Here is a 14,464-nt window from a genome sequence, read left to right on the forward strand (position 1 = left end):
CACCACCTGACCATCCTGCCAGATTGGCAAGGCAGGTACCACATTTCCCCAAAATGGCAATGACCCTTAAATTTGGCATGGGATCATGGCCTTTCCAGTGGTTGTGAAGTTATGGTACCATATCCTGACCAAATCACAACACCTTCTCCCCACTCCTTCCCATCCTCTGGAATCACCTCCAAAAGGACCCTCTACCTCAAGGCTGTCCAATATCCAGATTTCTAGTGCACTTCGACACAGACAAAGAATGAAAGGGACTGAAGAGGCACACACTGCATCAGCAGTAGAACTGATTTGCGATTTTATTAGCCCGTGTGCGACTACATAAATGACTCACATTCAAAATATTCCATTACCGATAAAACTGCTAAGGAATGCTCCATTGTGTGAAAGAGTTTTCCCACAGATACACTGACCAGAGTTAAAATAATCAAGTCACTTTGCTCAAACTGAGAGTGTTCACCGCATAACATGACAAAAAGCACAGACAGAAGCCTTATACGAACAAGTTCTGGTAAAAGCTCCTACACTGTAATAATTTCACTATAACAAAACACCAGACATTAAAGATTAAGCGAGAACATTGGTGCTTTCAACAGATCAATTACATAATCGCATGTCACTATAGTAACGTCCATAACAGACCAATCAACTGTTACGATCATTTGGGTAGAGCGTACTCCAGCAAATCAGTTACATTTGAAGACTAGTATTTTTGCCTTAAGAATACATCACACTTATAAGTTAATAAATCTGAGCTACTGTTTAAATACGTCACCAGCATGCACAATATTGGAGCATAATAATCATATTACACTTGATTAGACAGCATAATAGGCAAGTGCGTTTCTTAAAAAAAACACAAAGAAGCTGCTTGAAGATCAATTCCCATTATTTGTCTTTTTATGAAATCTGCCTTTGATTTGGCCTGACTTAAAAAAATTATCCCGCATTTCCAGTAACATATGGAGGGGGCTAAGTGACATGGTAAAACTTGTCTGTGGTCCAAACTGGCACCGTTTAAAAATGGCCGGTCCTTAATATCCAATCAAGGGGATCTACTGGTGATGAAAAGTGCTTCTAAAAGTAATACATTTGCCAGCGGGCTTAAACTAGACCTTGACGCTGGTAGATCTGCAAATTTCTTTTAAGAACTTTTGTTTAAAAAAATATACAGAAACACCCAATTACGAATTGAAAGAACCTATTGGAGGACCTAAGCCACAATCAGTTTCTAATTTGGGGTTTGGGAGTCCAGGGACACATTGAGATTTATAAATTAGGTTTTTTTTGTTTTATTTTAAATACGCAAACTGAAATAAAAAAATATTTAATACTGTATTTCATTAATACTTTCACTTTTTTTTATTTCAAACAAACAATGGAGGTTACTGAAACCACAAGAGTATTTTTTTTTTTTTTTAATGTGCAGACCTCATCTTTCAAGTTTTGCTTCAGTCTAGCTTTACGTTAAATGAAACAACTCCACTTATTTAACTACAGAACAGTCCAAATGCCAGTGTGTGGCTCCCATTCCGTACCAGCACAGCCAAGTCTGACTTTCCGCTAGTGGTGTTTTGGCAAATGTCGAAGAGGCGTCAACAGGGCGGAGAGTGAAGGGAGGGGGGGTAACCGGAAGCTCTCCCCCCCCCCACTCCAAGTGGAAAAAAAAAGACTGCGGTCGCAGCTGCAACAGCCAGTTTCCCCCTCCCTCCCCCAGGGCTTAATTGTTCCCTTCCCCGCCTTCGTCATCCTGCTGGTCGCTTGTCCAGAGTGTCAGGTTGTCGCGAAGCAGCTGCATGATGAGAGTTGAGTCCTTGTAGGAGTCCTCGTTGAGGGTGTCGAGTTCAGCTATGGCGTCATCAAAGGCGGTCTTGGCCAGGTGGCAGGCCTGCTCAGGGGCATTCTGGATCTCGTAGTAGAAGACTGAGTAGTTGAGGGCCAGGCCCAGCCGGATGGGGTGCGTCGGCTGCATGTGCTCCTTGCTGATCTCGTGGGCCTCCCCGTATGCCTTCTCTGAGGACTCCACCACGGTGGCACGCTTTTCACCGGATGCCACCTCTGCAAGATAGCGGTAATAGTCCCCCTTCATCTTCAGGTAGAAGACCTTGCTCTCGTACTGTGTGTCGCTGCAGTTTTTGATCAGGTAATTGTCTAAGAGGCTGAGCACATCTTGGCACACAGACTCCAGCTCCTTCTCAATCTTCTCTCTGTAGGCCCGCACCATCTCAATCTTCTTCTCGTTGCCATCTGCGGAGGTCTTCTGCTCAATGCTGCTAATGACTCTCCAAGATGAACGCCTTGCCCCCACCACGTTTTTGTAAGCGACAGAGAGAAGATTCCTTTCTTCATTGGAAAGAGCTTCGTTCAGTTCCGTTACCTGTTGGAAAGATTCAATAAAAGTTATGTTAGGTAGAGAAGAAAAAAAAACAAATATATAATAGCAGCATTATCGTAATGCGAGCATACGGATTGCAGGTGGTTGAAAAATAAACAAATGGCAGAGGACAAATTTACCCAGCAAGTAATGATGATCAGGAATGCACTGCCTGAAATATTAATGGGGGCAGATACGAATGTAACTTCAGAAAGGTAATTTGAGAAATAATTGCCTGCTTATACAGAAAAGGTATCAACATCTTGGGGGGCTACCGTTGGCCAGAAACTGAACTGGACCAGCCATATTAGTACTGTGGCTATCACAGCAGGTAAAAGGCGGAATGGTGCTCGCCCGGGGTCTCTGAGGCAAAGGGGTGAATCTCAAAGCCTCAGGAGCCTTGGGAATCTTCACATTAGAGTCAGACTAGCTGCCTCACTCGAATATGCAGATCTGCCAAAACGTAATCCCACTCACAATGGGCGGGATTCACATTGCAACGTCTCGCGTGATCACATTGTACCTCGGGAGGCGTTGAGAGCCGGGTAGATCCCAGGAGCAGGGTCTACTGGCTTTCATCGGCCATGCTATGCTGCAGCGAGCTGCTTTTCCAGTGCAGCATGACCAGTGGATCGTGCCCAGTGTCCTTTTGGTGACTAACCCTTGTGCGGATGGTCTGTACTACCTCTTATCAAAATCATTCGCAATGCTGAACATCTCTAATAAGTCTCTGCGTACGTAACCTTCTCTGCTCCAAGGAGATCAATTCCAACTTCTCCAGTCTTTCACATAACCGACCTCCCTCAACCGAAGAGACACTAGTGTAAAGTCGCCATAGTCCCAAATGACCGTAGACAGCTTTCCCCTTTGAGGGGGGAGAGCTGACTGGTGGTGATTTAACCAGAGGATCGCCACACCTCAGGCGAGGAGCAAGGTTGAGAAGGTGGGGCCTTCATGAATAACCTCAGCCAGAAAGGGAATTGAACCCGCGCTGCTGGCCTTGCTCTGCATCATGAACCAGCTGACCAGCCAACTGAGCTAAACCAGCCCCCACTGCGCAGCGTTTCTAGGTTCGATCTACTAAACAGTCTTGGTGAAAAGATTAGGAGGCAGAAGGAAAGCACAAGATTGACAAAGCACATACACTGGAGTACAAATCTGAATGGCAAGTAGCTTCCCTGATTGTACAAAAATGCTCAATGATCCAGATGAACAAAACATGATTGTGGTCAACCGTCCACTCCCACACAGATTTACAATTGGACACATTCTACAATTTTGTAAATTACAGCGTGTACCCCTGGAGACTATGGTTCAACAGTAAAATCATTGCTCAAGTTAAAAGAGGAATTCCAAAAATACATTTTTAAAATACTAGGTTTCGATTTCATCAATGGATCAACCCCACAAATCAGTGTGATCACCATTAGGAAACAGGAGTGGATGTAGGCCATTCTGCCCATCGAGCCTGCTCCACCTTTCAACAAGATCATGGCTGATTCTGTGTGTTGGGCTCCATATTGCCATTCACCACCTTTTGAGACAGGAGTTCCAAAGACCCATAACCCTCAACAACAAAAAAAATCTTCTCATCTCTGTCCTAAAAGGGAAACTTCTAATTTAAAATAGTTCTGCACTCACCCACAAGAGGAAACATCCTTTCAATGTCCACCTGGTCAATACCATTCAGGGTTTTACATATTTTAATCAAGTCACCCCTCACTCTTCTAAACTGCAGTGGAAACAAGCCCAGTCTGTCCAACCTTTCTTCATACCTCAACCCTTTCGTTCCAGGTATCAATCTAGTTAACCCCCTCATTTACGTCATTTACCTCCTATCTTAAATAAGGAGATCAAAACTGCACATTAGAGATGTGGTTTCACAAGTGCCCTCTATAACCGAAGATAGCATCCTTGCTATTTCCTCAATTAAATATGGCATTTCATTTGCCTATTTGATTAAAGGCTGACTCCTCCTGCATACTCCTCCCTTCCCTCAGCTCCACCCTTTGACATACCATGGACTGGATCCTCCGTAGCCCGACGCCGAAATCGTGATCGGCGATGGTGCGGAGAATAAATTCCGACGCTGTAATCGGGCCAGTGCCAGTTTGATGCCGGTCCGCCATGCTCCACCCCCTCCAAACTTTTCAACGCCATTGACGCATTATCGGCCAGTCCGCCCGCGATGCTCCGCCCCCGATGGGCCATGTTCCCTACGCATGGGCCACGTTTGGTCCCAGCGGTCTGGAACCCGGCGTGCCGGCTGCGGACAGTGTCCAGCACCGCCACACATGTCCGGGATCCGTGCTGCTGGCCGCGGTGTGGCGGGTTAGGGTTCGAGCACGGCCGGCGCCATGTTTTACACCGCGACCAGTGCAGGTCGACAGCCCTGTGCATGCCCGGCCCGGCCATTCTCCGGACGTTTTCGGAGCGAATTGCAGGGGTGTCACGCGGCGCTGGTCATAGCCCTTCACTGGTACCGGAATCAGTGAGGGATTCGCGACAATTTTTATGTCGGAACCGCTCGCGGATTCTACTTTCACGCCGGCACTTGGCCTCAGAAACTGAGAATCCAGCCCCACATCTTTCCACTATGGTACCCTGCCCTATTTGCACCCGAACCCTCTGGGCATAAATCAGCCTTCACAGTCACCTACACTCCCCAGTGGAACCCCACCAAAAATGGCCCAGGTGATGAATGTGGTAATCATCACCTTGCAGGATGAAAAACGTTTCACTTCCAATGCAGCAAAGAGCCAACCAGAGAGAATAAGAACACACCACTTCAATAGTGAAGCACTTTCAGAAATTTGAGGTCTCAAAATGTGCTGTATAAATGCAAGTTCTTTCTATTCACTCATCAGCTTGTTACAATCTCAAGCTGCAATTATTTTTGGTGCTCTACAGCTGGTGAACTCTGGACAGGTAATTAGCTGCCAATGGCCACCTCAACTAATGCATCAAAAAACATTTTTAAAAAGGGGACTGAATTTGGAGATGGCTGCTCATTTGCCTGCTGGAACGACCTCCACAATAAAACATTGCCAATGATTGGGAAAGGTCTTTACTTCAGTTATAAGAGAGCACGGATTGTTACAATGTGTGCTGTTATTCTTAGTGTACTAAATACAAATCTGGTGTTCAAAAGAATTAAAGTGGACATCACAAAAATCAGATTATCTGCTTGTTTAGACATTGATGTTTGAGAGCTTGTTACGTACAAATTGGTTGCCACATTTCCAATGTTACAGCAGCGACTCCACTTCACTATAACTTAATTAGGATATTATATAAACACTCAAGCCTTTGTTCACATGGAACTATTGCAAGTAATTAGGAAGGTAAATGGTATATGGCCTTTACTGCAAGGCAGTTGGAGCACCAAGTAAGGAATTTTTTAAAATATAAATTTAGAGTACCCAATTCTTTTTTTTTTTCCAATTAAGGGGCAATTTCGCGTGGCCAATTCTCCTACCCTGCACACCTTTTTGGGTTAGAATCATTGAATTTACAGTGAAGAGGCCATTTGGCCCATCGAGTCTGCACCGGCCCTTGGAAAGAGCACCCTACCTAAGCCCACACCTCCGTTCTATCTCCGTAACCCCACCTAATCTTTTTGGACACCAAAGACAATTTAACATGGCCAATCCCACTTTGGACTGTGGGAGGGAACCGAAGCACCTGGAGGAAACCCACGCAGACATAGGGCGAAAGTGCAAACACCACATGGACAGTCACCCAAGGCCGGAATTGAACCCAGGTCCTCGGCGCCATGAGGCAGCAGTGCTAACCACTGCTTAAGGAATTCTTGCTGCAATTGTACATGGCTTTGGTGAGACCACCTCGGAAATAGGGTGTGCGCAAAGAAGGGTATACGTGCCTTTCAGGGGGTGCAATAAAAGTTCATTAATCCCTGGAATGAATGCGTTGTCCTATGAGAGGAGGCCAGATAGAAATAGGCTTCTACCGCTAAGAAGTGAGCTCATTGAAACAGAATTATGGGAAGAGTTGGGAATGTAGATACAAGCGGCGGCTTCCCTAGGCAAAGTATCATGAACTAGAGGGCATTGCTTCAGAGACGAGCATCGACGAGTTAGAATGGAGAAGGAGAAATGTCTTCACTTCACAACAGAGGACTGAGAATGCTCAATTGCTGGGCATTAAAGAATATGGGGAACAGGTGAAAAGTGGAGTTGAGCTCAAAGGTCAGCCATGATCTATTGAACAGTGAAGCATGCTGGAGGGGCTGAACGATCTTAACTTATGGAGTGTTGCCAGTGGATCAGTCACTTGATTAATAAATAGAAATGACTGAATACTTGGATGTGCACAATCTTTGAAGATGGCAGGACATTTTGTTTCATTCATTCATGGGATGTGAGTGTCACTGGCTGGGCCAGCATTTGTTGCCCATCCATAATCACTCTTGAACTGAGTGATTTTCTCGGCCATTTCAGAGAGCATTTAAGAGTCAACCACATTGCTGAGAGTCTGGAGTCACATATAGGCCACACCGGGCAAAGGTGGCAGATTTCTTTCCTTAGAAGGTCATTAGTGGGGCAGCACGGTGGCACAGTGGTAGGACTGCTGCTTCACGGCGCTGAGGTCCCAGGTTCGATCCCGGCTCTGGGTCACTATAAGTGTGGAGTTTGCACATCTGACCCGTGTGTTTCACCCCACAACCCAAAGATGTGCAGGGTTGGTGGGTTAGCCACACTAAACTGCCCCTTAATTTAAAAACAAAAAAGGACATTAGTGATCCAAATGGTTCTTCTTTTTAAAAAACACACGACAATCATTTCATGGTCATTATTCGATTTTTAATTCCAGATTTTTATTAAATTCAAACTTAAATGGTACTTGCAGGGCTATGGGGACAGAGTAGGGAGAATGGGACCAATTGGATTTCTGTACAGAGAACAAGTACTGACTCAAAGGGCGGAATGGCCTCCACTGGATTTGGTGACCCCAATGCCCATTTTGTGTATTCAGTGAAAGTAGATAATAGTGTTGGCATGGCAACACCTGTGCCTAATCAGCAATGGGCAACACTGTGCAGATCATGGGCGGGATTCTCTAATCCCGCGGCAGTGTCCATGCCGTCGTAAATGCCGTTGCGTTTTACGATGGCGTGAACGGGCCAACCCCACGACTAAACGGTACTGGAGCAGTTAACGTTAAAGAAAAAGGCCAGCGAGGGAATTTGAAAACAAGAATGCGGGTTTTAAAATGGAGCCAATGCCGGACGAGGAGTTCATGTGGGCCAGCAAGGACAGGGGTGTTAGATGAACGGGGAACCTGGTGCAAGTTGCTGTTCTATGTTCATCTATGCTATTCTGTGCTTGTGCATTCTATGCTTGTTTCAAGCAAGAACCAAACAAACCATTGTCAACTTCCCCAACAACCTCGGACACATCCATATCTACTGTCACAGCCTCCAAAGTCAGATTGGCCTTCTCGAAAGTGATCCCTCAGAAAGCAACGGGTCCTGACGGAGTCCCTGGTCATGCACTCAGATCTTGCGTGGACTAACTGGCGGATGTGTTCATGAGCATCTTCAACCTCTCCCTACTCGGTTCAGAAATTCCCACTTGCCTCAAGGAGACGACCATCATACCGGTGCCATAGAAGAGCCAGGCAAATGCCTCAATGACTATTGTCTGGTCGCCTTGACACCTATCGTTATGTAGTGAGAGAGGTTGGTCATGAAACACATCAACTCCATACTCCCAGAATGCCTTGATCCACTGCAATTCGCATATGGCTAGAACCGGTCCACAGCAGACGCCATCTCCCTGGCTCTAAACTCATCCGTGGAGCATCTCAACAAGAGTCCCACGTCAGACTTCTACTCATTGACTACAGCTCTGCCTTAAACACCATAATCCCAGCCAAGCTCATATCCAAACTCCAAAACCTAGGACTTGGCTCCTCCCTTTGCAACTGGATCCTCGACTTCCTGGCCCATAGCCCACAATCAGTAAGGATAAACAACAACATCTCCTCCACGATAGTCCTCAGTACCAGGGCTCGCAAGGCTGCATACTTAGCCCCCTACTATACTCCCCATACAGACACGGCTGTGTGGCAAAAGTCGCTCCAACTCCATCTACAAGTTTGCTGATGGCACAACCATAGTGGGTTGGATCTCATAACAACGGTGAGTCAGAGTACAGGTGGGAGATAGAGAACCAAGTGGCATTGTGCAATGACAACAATCTCTCCCTCAATGTCAGCAAAACTAAGGAGCTGGTCATTGACTTCAGGAAGCGTACACACCCCTGTCTGCATCAATGGTGTCGAGGTGGAGATGGTTGACAGCTTCAAATTCCTAGCTGTACAAAGTTTGAGAACTTACTAATAGATTCGAAAACAGCTTCTTTCTCACAGTTACCAGACTCTGAATGATCCTCTTATGGACTGATCTGATCTCTCCACACATCTTCTCTGTGTAGCACTACACTCATCCAATGTCGATGTATTTACATTGTGTATTTATCATATGTCCTATGTTTTTCATATATGGAGTGATCTGCTTGGACTGTACACAGATCAATACTTCTCACTGTACGCCAAATCTAAATCAGGCAGTAATGTTTTGGATGACCTCACTGCAGCAGCCCAGTTGGCCTTGTGGTAGAGTTCAATCAATTAATGCAGATCAACGAGGCCCAGCAAGCGGGTCTGCACATAAGGCCACTCCCAGAAACCCAGCTCCTTACCCTCCTTTAATACCATATAGAACTTTACATTAGTAATTAACATCGCCAGGGGTCCAACAGTCTGGAAGCCCGTCGGTGTGAGAAATGAATGCTGTGGCTTCAAGACAAAAGGGGGCCACAAGAGATATTTTAAACACTCGCTCAATGTTAGCTGCACTGTTCTGGTTTGTGTCAAACCACATTGAAGCTTCAACAGGAACAGTGACTGCTGCTTCAGGGTTTTTTGTTCTTGCAATGCAGCAGTTTTCATTTGTACCACAGCTGCAGCAGAATAGGCCTCGAAAACCAGAACAAGTCGCTGAGAAGGACTTGCATTCATACAGCACCTTTTACAATCACGGCATCACAAAATGCTTTACAGCCTATGAAGCTCTTGGCGTCGTATAGTCACTGTGGTACTGTGGAAAACCGCAACCAATTCACGCACAGCAAGCTCCCAAAAACAGCAATACAAAGAATGACCCATTTAAACTTGAGTTTGTTAAAAACAGGTTGGCTAAGAATAAATACTGGTCAGAACAGAAAGGATAACTCGGTTGTCCTTTGAGGAGCATTTGGTATCTTTTACATCCTCCTGAAAAGGGCAAAAGAGGTTGTAACCTCTCAGCTGATGGGCAGTGCCTCCAGCCACGCAACATTCCCAGAGTTTTGCACTGGAGTGGCAGACTATATCTTGTCTGCAATACTCAAGTGGGGCTTGAAGCCCACAACATGCCAAAGTAGTGAGAATGTCGCCACCTGAGCCACGATTGCACTCAGTGAACCAGCGCTAAATGGGCGACTGTCCCAAAAAGAACAAGCTAACAACTCAAAATGTTCCAAGAGAATTGGCAGATAACTGAACCACACAAGGCCATCTCAGCCAAGCCCAGTTCTGACCGGACTACAGAAATATTGCAATATCCTGATCAATCTCTTGTTGCTTTGCACATGGGCGAGTTAACATCATATGTAGTTTTGAGGTGGTGCAATGTTAGAGGAAGAGGGATAATTCACCCAGGCATAACCCCATTTTAAACATGCACATGCTGTTCTTATTTGTATCTTAGCAGAGTCATAGATTCAAAATGGCGCAGGAGACCAGTAAGTCATCAAGCCCTTGCAGGCTTTTTGTGGAGCAACTAATCAGTCGGATTCCTTCACCTGCAATCCTGACCTCCTGGACTTGCACTCAGGCACCCAACTTAATTTCTCTTTTTAAATAATTTATCGTCTCCACTTTCACCACCCCCATAAGTAGCGATCCAGGCTATTAAAAAAATTATTCCTCCCAGCCTCCCTGTATTTCTTGCCCAAAATCTTCGATTGGTCCCATCCTCAAACCGTCAGCTAATGGAACTGCTTTCCTTTCTCTACCTTTTGCAAGCCTGCCATAACCTTGTCCACCGCCATCCAAACTCCCCTCAACCTCCTTCATTCCGAGGAGAACAACCCCAGCTTCTCCAATCTGACCTTGTAGCCAAAACCCTCTGATCCCTGGAATCATTCTGGGAGATCGCCTCTGCACTCTCACCAACGCCCCCCACATCCTTCCTAAAGTGTGGTTGCTGCATTGGACTCATAGCAAAAACAAAACGTCCTTCAGCATAACTTCCCTGCTTTTGTACGCCATACCTCTATTTATGAGGCTCAATGTGTTCCCCAGGGGAACTTGCACATGGGCTACGACGGTAGAAGAGGACAGCTCACCACCAGCTCAAGAGCAATTAGGGATGGGCAACAAATGCTGGCCTCACCAGCTACACTCAAATGCTATGAAAGAATAAAAATCCTTTGGAGTACCGGATAGACTTGGGGGACAATAACCTCCATTCCATGGTGAGTCAATATAAACAAAGCCAGGGAATGCTCTCCACCTTCTGTCCCCTCAATCCTGCTCTCATTAAAATAGAAACTCAGAAATCTGAGGCTCTTAAAATAAAAAATCTACTGCCATTTGTCACGAAGGGGCCTAAATAATTGCCGTAAAAATAAAGACATTCACGCATAAACAACATAGAAAAAAGATGCACTGGCATGGTTGCAAAATTTCAAAATCACATTACTCTAGTTCAAACTGTCAGTTTGTTACTTTGCCGAAGTTGGACAGTGGAAAGTAACTGGGAAGAGCTGGACCTGGGATTTAACGGAATTGCTGCAATACATATTGCTGACAGTAGAAGGAACTCCAGTTTACTACAATGATAGATGCTTCCCCTCATACACAGCTGGTAATTGTTTTGCTTAATGCGGAATAGAGTCAAAAAACACCAACGATGGTCCCAATTCTATCCCTATCAGCCCCGAATTATCTGCAGGCGGCGATATAAATGTTACAATTAGCCTCCATAGAGTAAGGTGGAAATAAAGGAACGTGGACTGGAATTAGAACAAAATTCCCATTCCTGGCTGTTACTCTGGAAAGCAAAGGCAGGTTTGGACTTGGTTATGAGGTACTTGTAGTGGAATAGCCGGTCAACACCATTTGCCATCACAAAAGTAGGCACGGTTCAGAAGGGAGAATTTCCTTTGGTGCAATACCCAATTGAGCCTTAGCACATTGAAGACAATAAAAAGGTTGATTATTTTTATCAACTCCAGGTCCAGATGATGTTCAACATTCCCAATATTATGTGGGATGAAAGACACCAACAAAAAATCTTTGTGCAGCAAGTATGTTTATTCTAGCAAGCAGTGTGCCTGGTAATCATTAAAAGGCAACCCTTATTCAAATTTTATTATCATCCAGTATAAGAGATGCAACTTCAGCTCTCTCTATAATATACATGCTCAAACTTTCAGTTAGTGTTGACACTCAGCCTCACTCGAGCTCGCTGTTGCACGCAGCCTGTTCATTCAATGCACGGGACATTCCAAATAACTGCACGCAACCACCTTGGAGGGAACACTGGGTGGGACCCTCAAATCCAGATCACCCTCCCAACAGCAAAGAACATACAGGTTAGGACAAGACAAAAGTGGCAGGTTTGGGTCAGATATCAATCAATATTGCAGAAAGACTAGGAAGAGGCTAGAAAGTGCAGAGGTGTAATTAGTAAGGACATTTGGAAAGTAGAGGGCAAGAAACACATTTGCAACTTAAACAAATGAAAGCTCAATGATATAAATACATAAAAGAAGAAAGAGGACATGAAACACATTCTAGAGACCTGTAGACAGAGTGGTCACGTGATGGATGTGGCTATAAAAGGGGTCACGTGTTGGGAGCACGTGGGAAGTGTTCTCCCCAGGAGTGCGGGGGAGAGGGCAAGCATGCCGTAGCTGCTAGGCTAGTGAATAAATTACTGTTACAAGTCCTTGTTGTCAGTGTTTCAGGAATCCCACATGCTTTAAAGACCAAAGAAGGGAACCAGTGGGTGGAGGAGGAATACATGGGCAAGGTTCTTCTTTCCATCTGCTTTCACAAGAGGGGGGGGGGGGGGGGGGAAAGAGATGGGTGCAGACATAGTTGAGAGAACATGTGTAAAATATTGCATGGGGTAAACAGAGAGGGGGACAATATTATGCAGCTTAGTCACTTTGCAAGTCGTCATCAGATCCAAAGGAGATGCCTCCATGGATGTAAAGAGAAGCAGGGAGGAAATAGCAGAAGCTGCGGCCATCATTTCCCAATCCTCTGGCTACCGGCATGGTGCCAAATGACTTCCAATATTGTCTGTTCCTTCCTCCTTTTTAACACAGTACGATATCATTAGATACCAGCCCAAAACTCTAATGGGTGAGTAAGCAATCAAGCAGGACCTCAAAAGATAGTAATTACCAGATTAGGCCCCATGCCCGGGAGTATAGAAATGGGAGAACAGAGCGGGTGAATGTGTGAATGGAGAGATGAGGTGAGAGGGAGGGCCAAAGATTTCTGGGAACATTGGGACTGGTTGAGAGCTACGATTTACATGGACAGAGAACATCAATGTGGAAAAGTATGAGGTTATGCACTTTGGAAGGAGGAATTTAGGAATAGACTATTTTCTAAATGGGAAGATGCTGAGGAAATCAGAAGCACAAAGGGACTTGGGAGTCCTTGTTCAAGATTCTCTTCAGGTTAAAGTGCAGGTTCAGTCGGCAGTTAGGAAGGCAAATGCAATGTTAGTATTCATGTCAAAAGGGCTAGAATACAAGATCAGCGATGTACTTCTGAGGCTGTATAAGGCTCTGGTCAGACCCCATTTGGAGTATTGTGAGCAGTTTTGGGCCCCGTATCTAAGGAAAGATGTGTTGGCCTTGGAAAGGGTCCAGAGGAGGTGCACAAGAATGATCCCTGGAATGAACAGCTTGTCGTATGAGGAACGGTTGAGGACTCTGGGTCTGTACTCGTTGGAGTTTAGAATGAGGAGTGTGGATCTTATTGAAACTTACAGGATACTGCGAGGCCTGGATAGAGTGGAGGTGGACAGGATGATTCCACTTGTAGGGAAAACGAGAACCAGAGGACACCATCTCAGACTAAAAGGACGATCCTTTAAAACAGAGATGAGGAGGAATTTCTTCAGCCAGAGGGTGGTGAATCTGTGGATCTCTTTGCCTCAGAAGGCTGTGGAGGCCAATTCACTGAGTGTCTTTAAGATAGAGATAGATAGGTTCTTGTTAATAAGGGGATCAGGGGTAATGGGGAGAGGGCAGGAGAATGGGGACGAGAAAAATATCAGCCATGGTTAAATGGCGGAGCAGACTCAATGGGCCGAGCGGCCTAATTCTGCACCAATGTCTTATGGTCAACAGATGTCCTTTGGGGATCTTCGTGAATGTAATTGGGGAGGTCATGAGCCGAGAACCAGGATGCAATGTTCGAGAAGAAAATGAGGTGAACAAAGAAATTGGGAGAGACAGATTACATTAGAGTAAGGAAAAGTTAAGTATGAAACAGGAGCAAGAGTAAGGAGGAATAGGGCAGCACGGTGGCGCAGTGGTAGCACTGCAGTCTCACGACGCCGAGGTCCCAGGTTCGATCCCGGCTCCGGGTCACTGTCCGTGTGGAGTTTGCACATTCTCCCCGTGTTTGTGTGGGTTTCGCCCCCACAACCCAAAGTTGTGCAAGGTAGGTGGATTGAACACGCTACATTGCCCCTTAATTGGAAAAAATGAATTGGGTACTCTAAATTTATTTTTAAAAATAAAAAAAAGAGTAAGGAGGAATGCAATAAGGGGTGGGATTCTCTGACCCCCCCCCCCCCCCCCGCCGGGCTGGAAAATTCGACGGGGGGGGGGGGGGGGGGGGGGGCGGCGTGAATCCGCCCCGCCGCCCGATTCTCCGGCGCCGGTTTTTCGACGGGGGTGCGAATCATGCCGCGCCGGTCGGGGACCGTTGGCAGTGGCCCCCCCGGCGATTCTCCAGCCCGCGGTAGGCCGAGTGGCGCCCGTGTTC

At 46.0% G+C, this 14,464-nt stretch overlaps 1 protein-coding gene across 1 annotated transcript in view; it reads right to left on the bottom strand.

The window, feature by feature from the left end:
• Positions 1 to 279: 279 nt before the first annotated feature.
• The window catches only part of LOC140386669 (14-3-3 protein gamma), a 78,551-nt gene continuing 64,366 nt past the window's right edge, over positions 280 to 14,464 (bottom strand). Inside the window, exon 2 of the mRNA XM_072469208.1 lies at positions 280 to 2,380. Within this exon, the coding sequence (XP_072325309.1) occupies positions 1,724 to 2,380 (657 nt within the window). The 3' untranslated portion in view covers positions 280 to 1,723. The remainder of the gene's footprint in view (positions 2,381 to 14,464) is intronic.

The sequence above is a fragment of the Scyliorhinus torazame genome, chromosome 12, assembly GCF_047496885.1.
Source record: "Scyliorhinus torazame isolate Kashiwa2021f chromosome 12, sScyTor2.1, whole genome shotgun sequence".
Classification (NCBI taxonomy): Eukaryota; Metazoa; Chordata; class Chondrichthyes; order Carcharhiniformes; family Scyliorhinidae; genus Scyliorhinus; species Scyliorhinus torazame.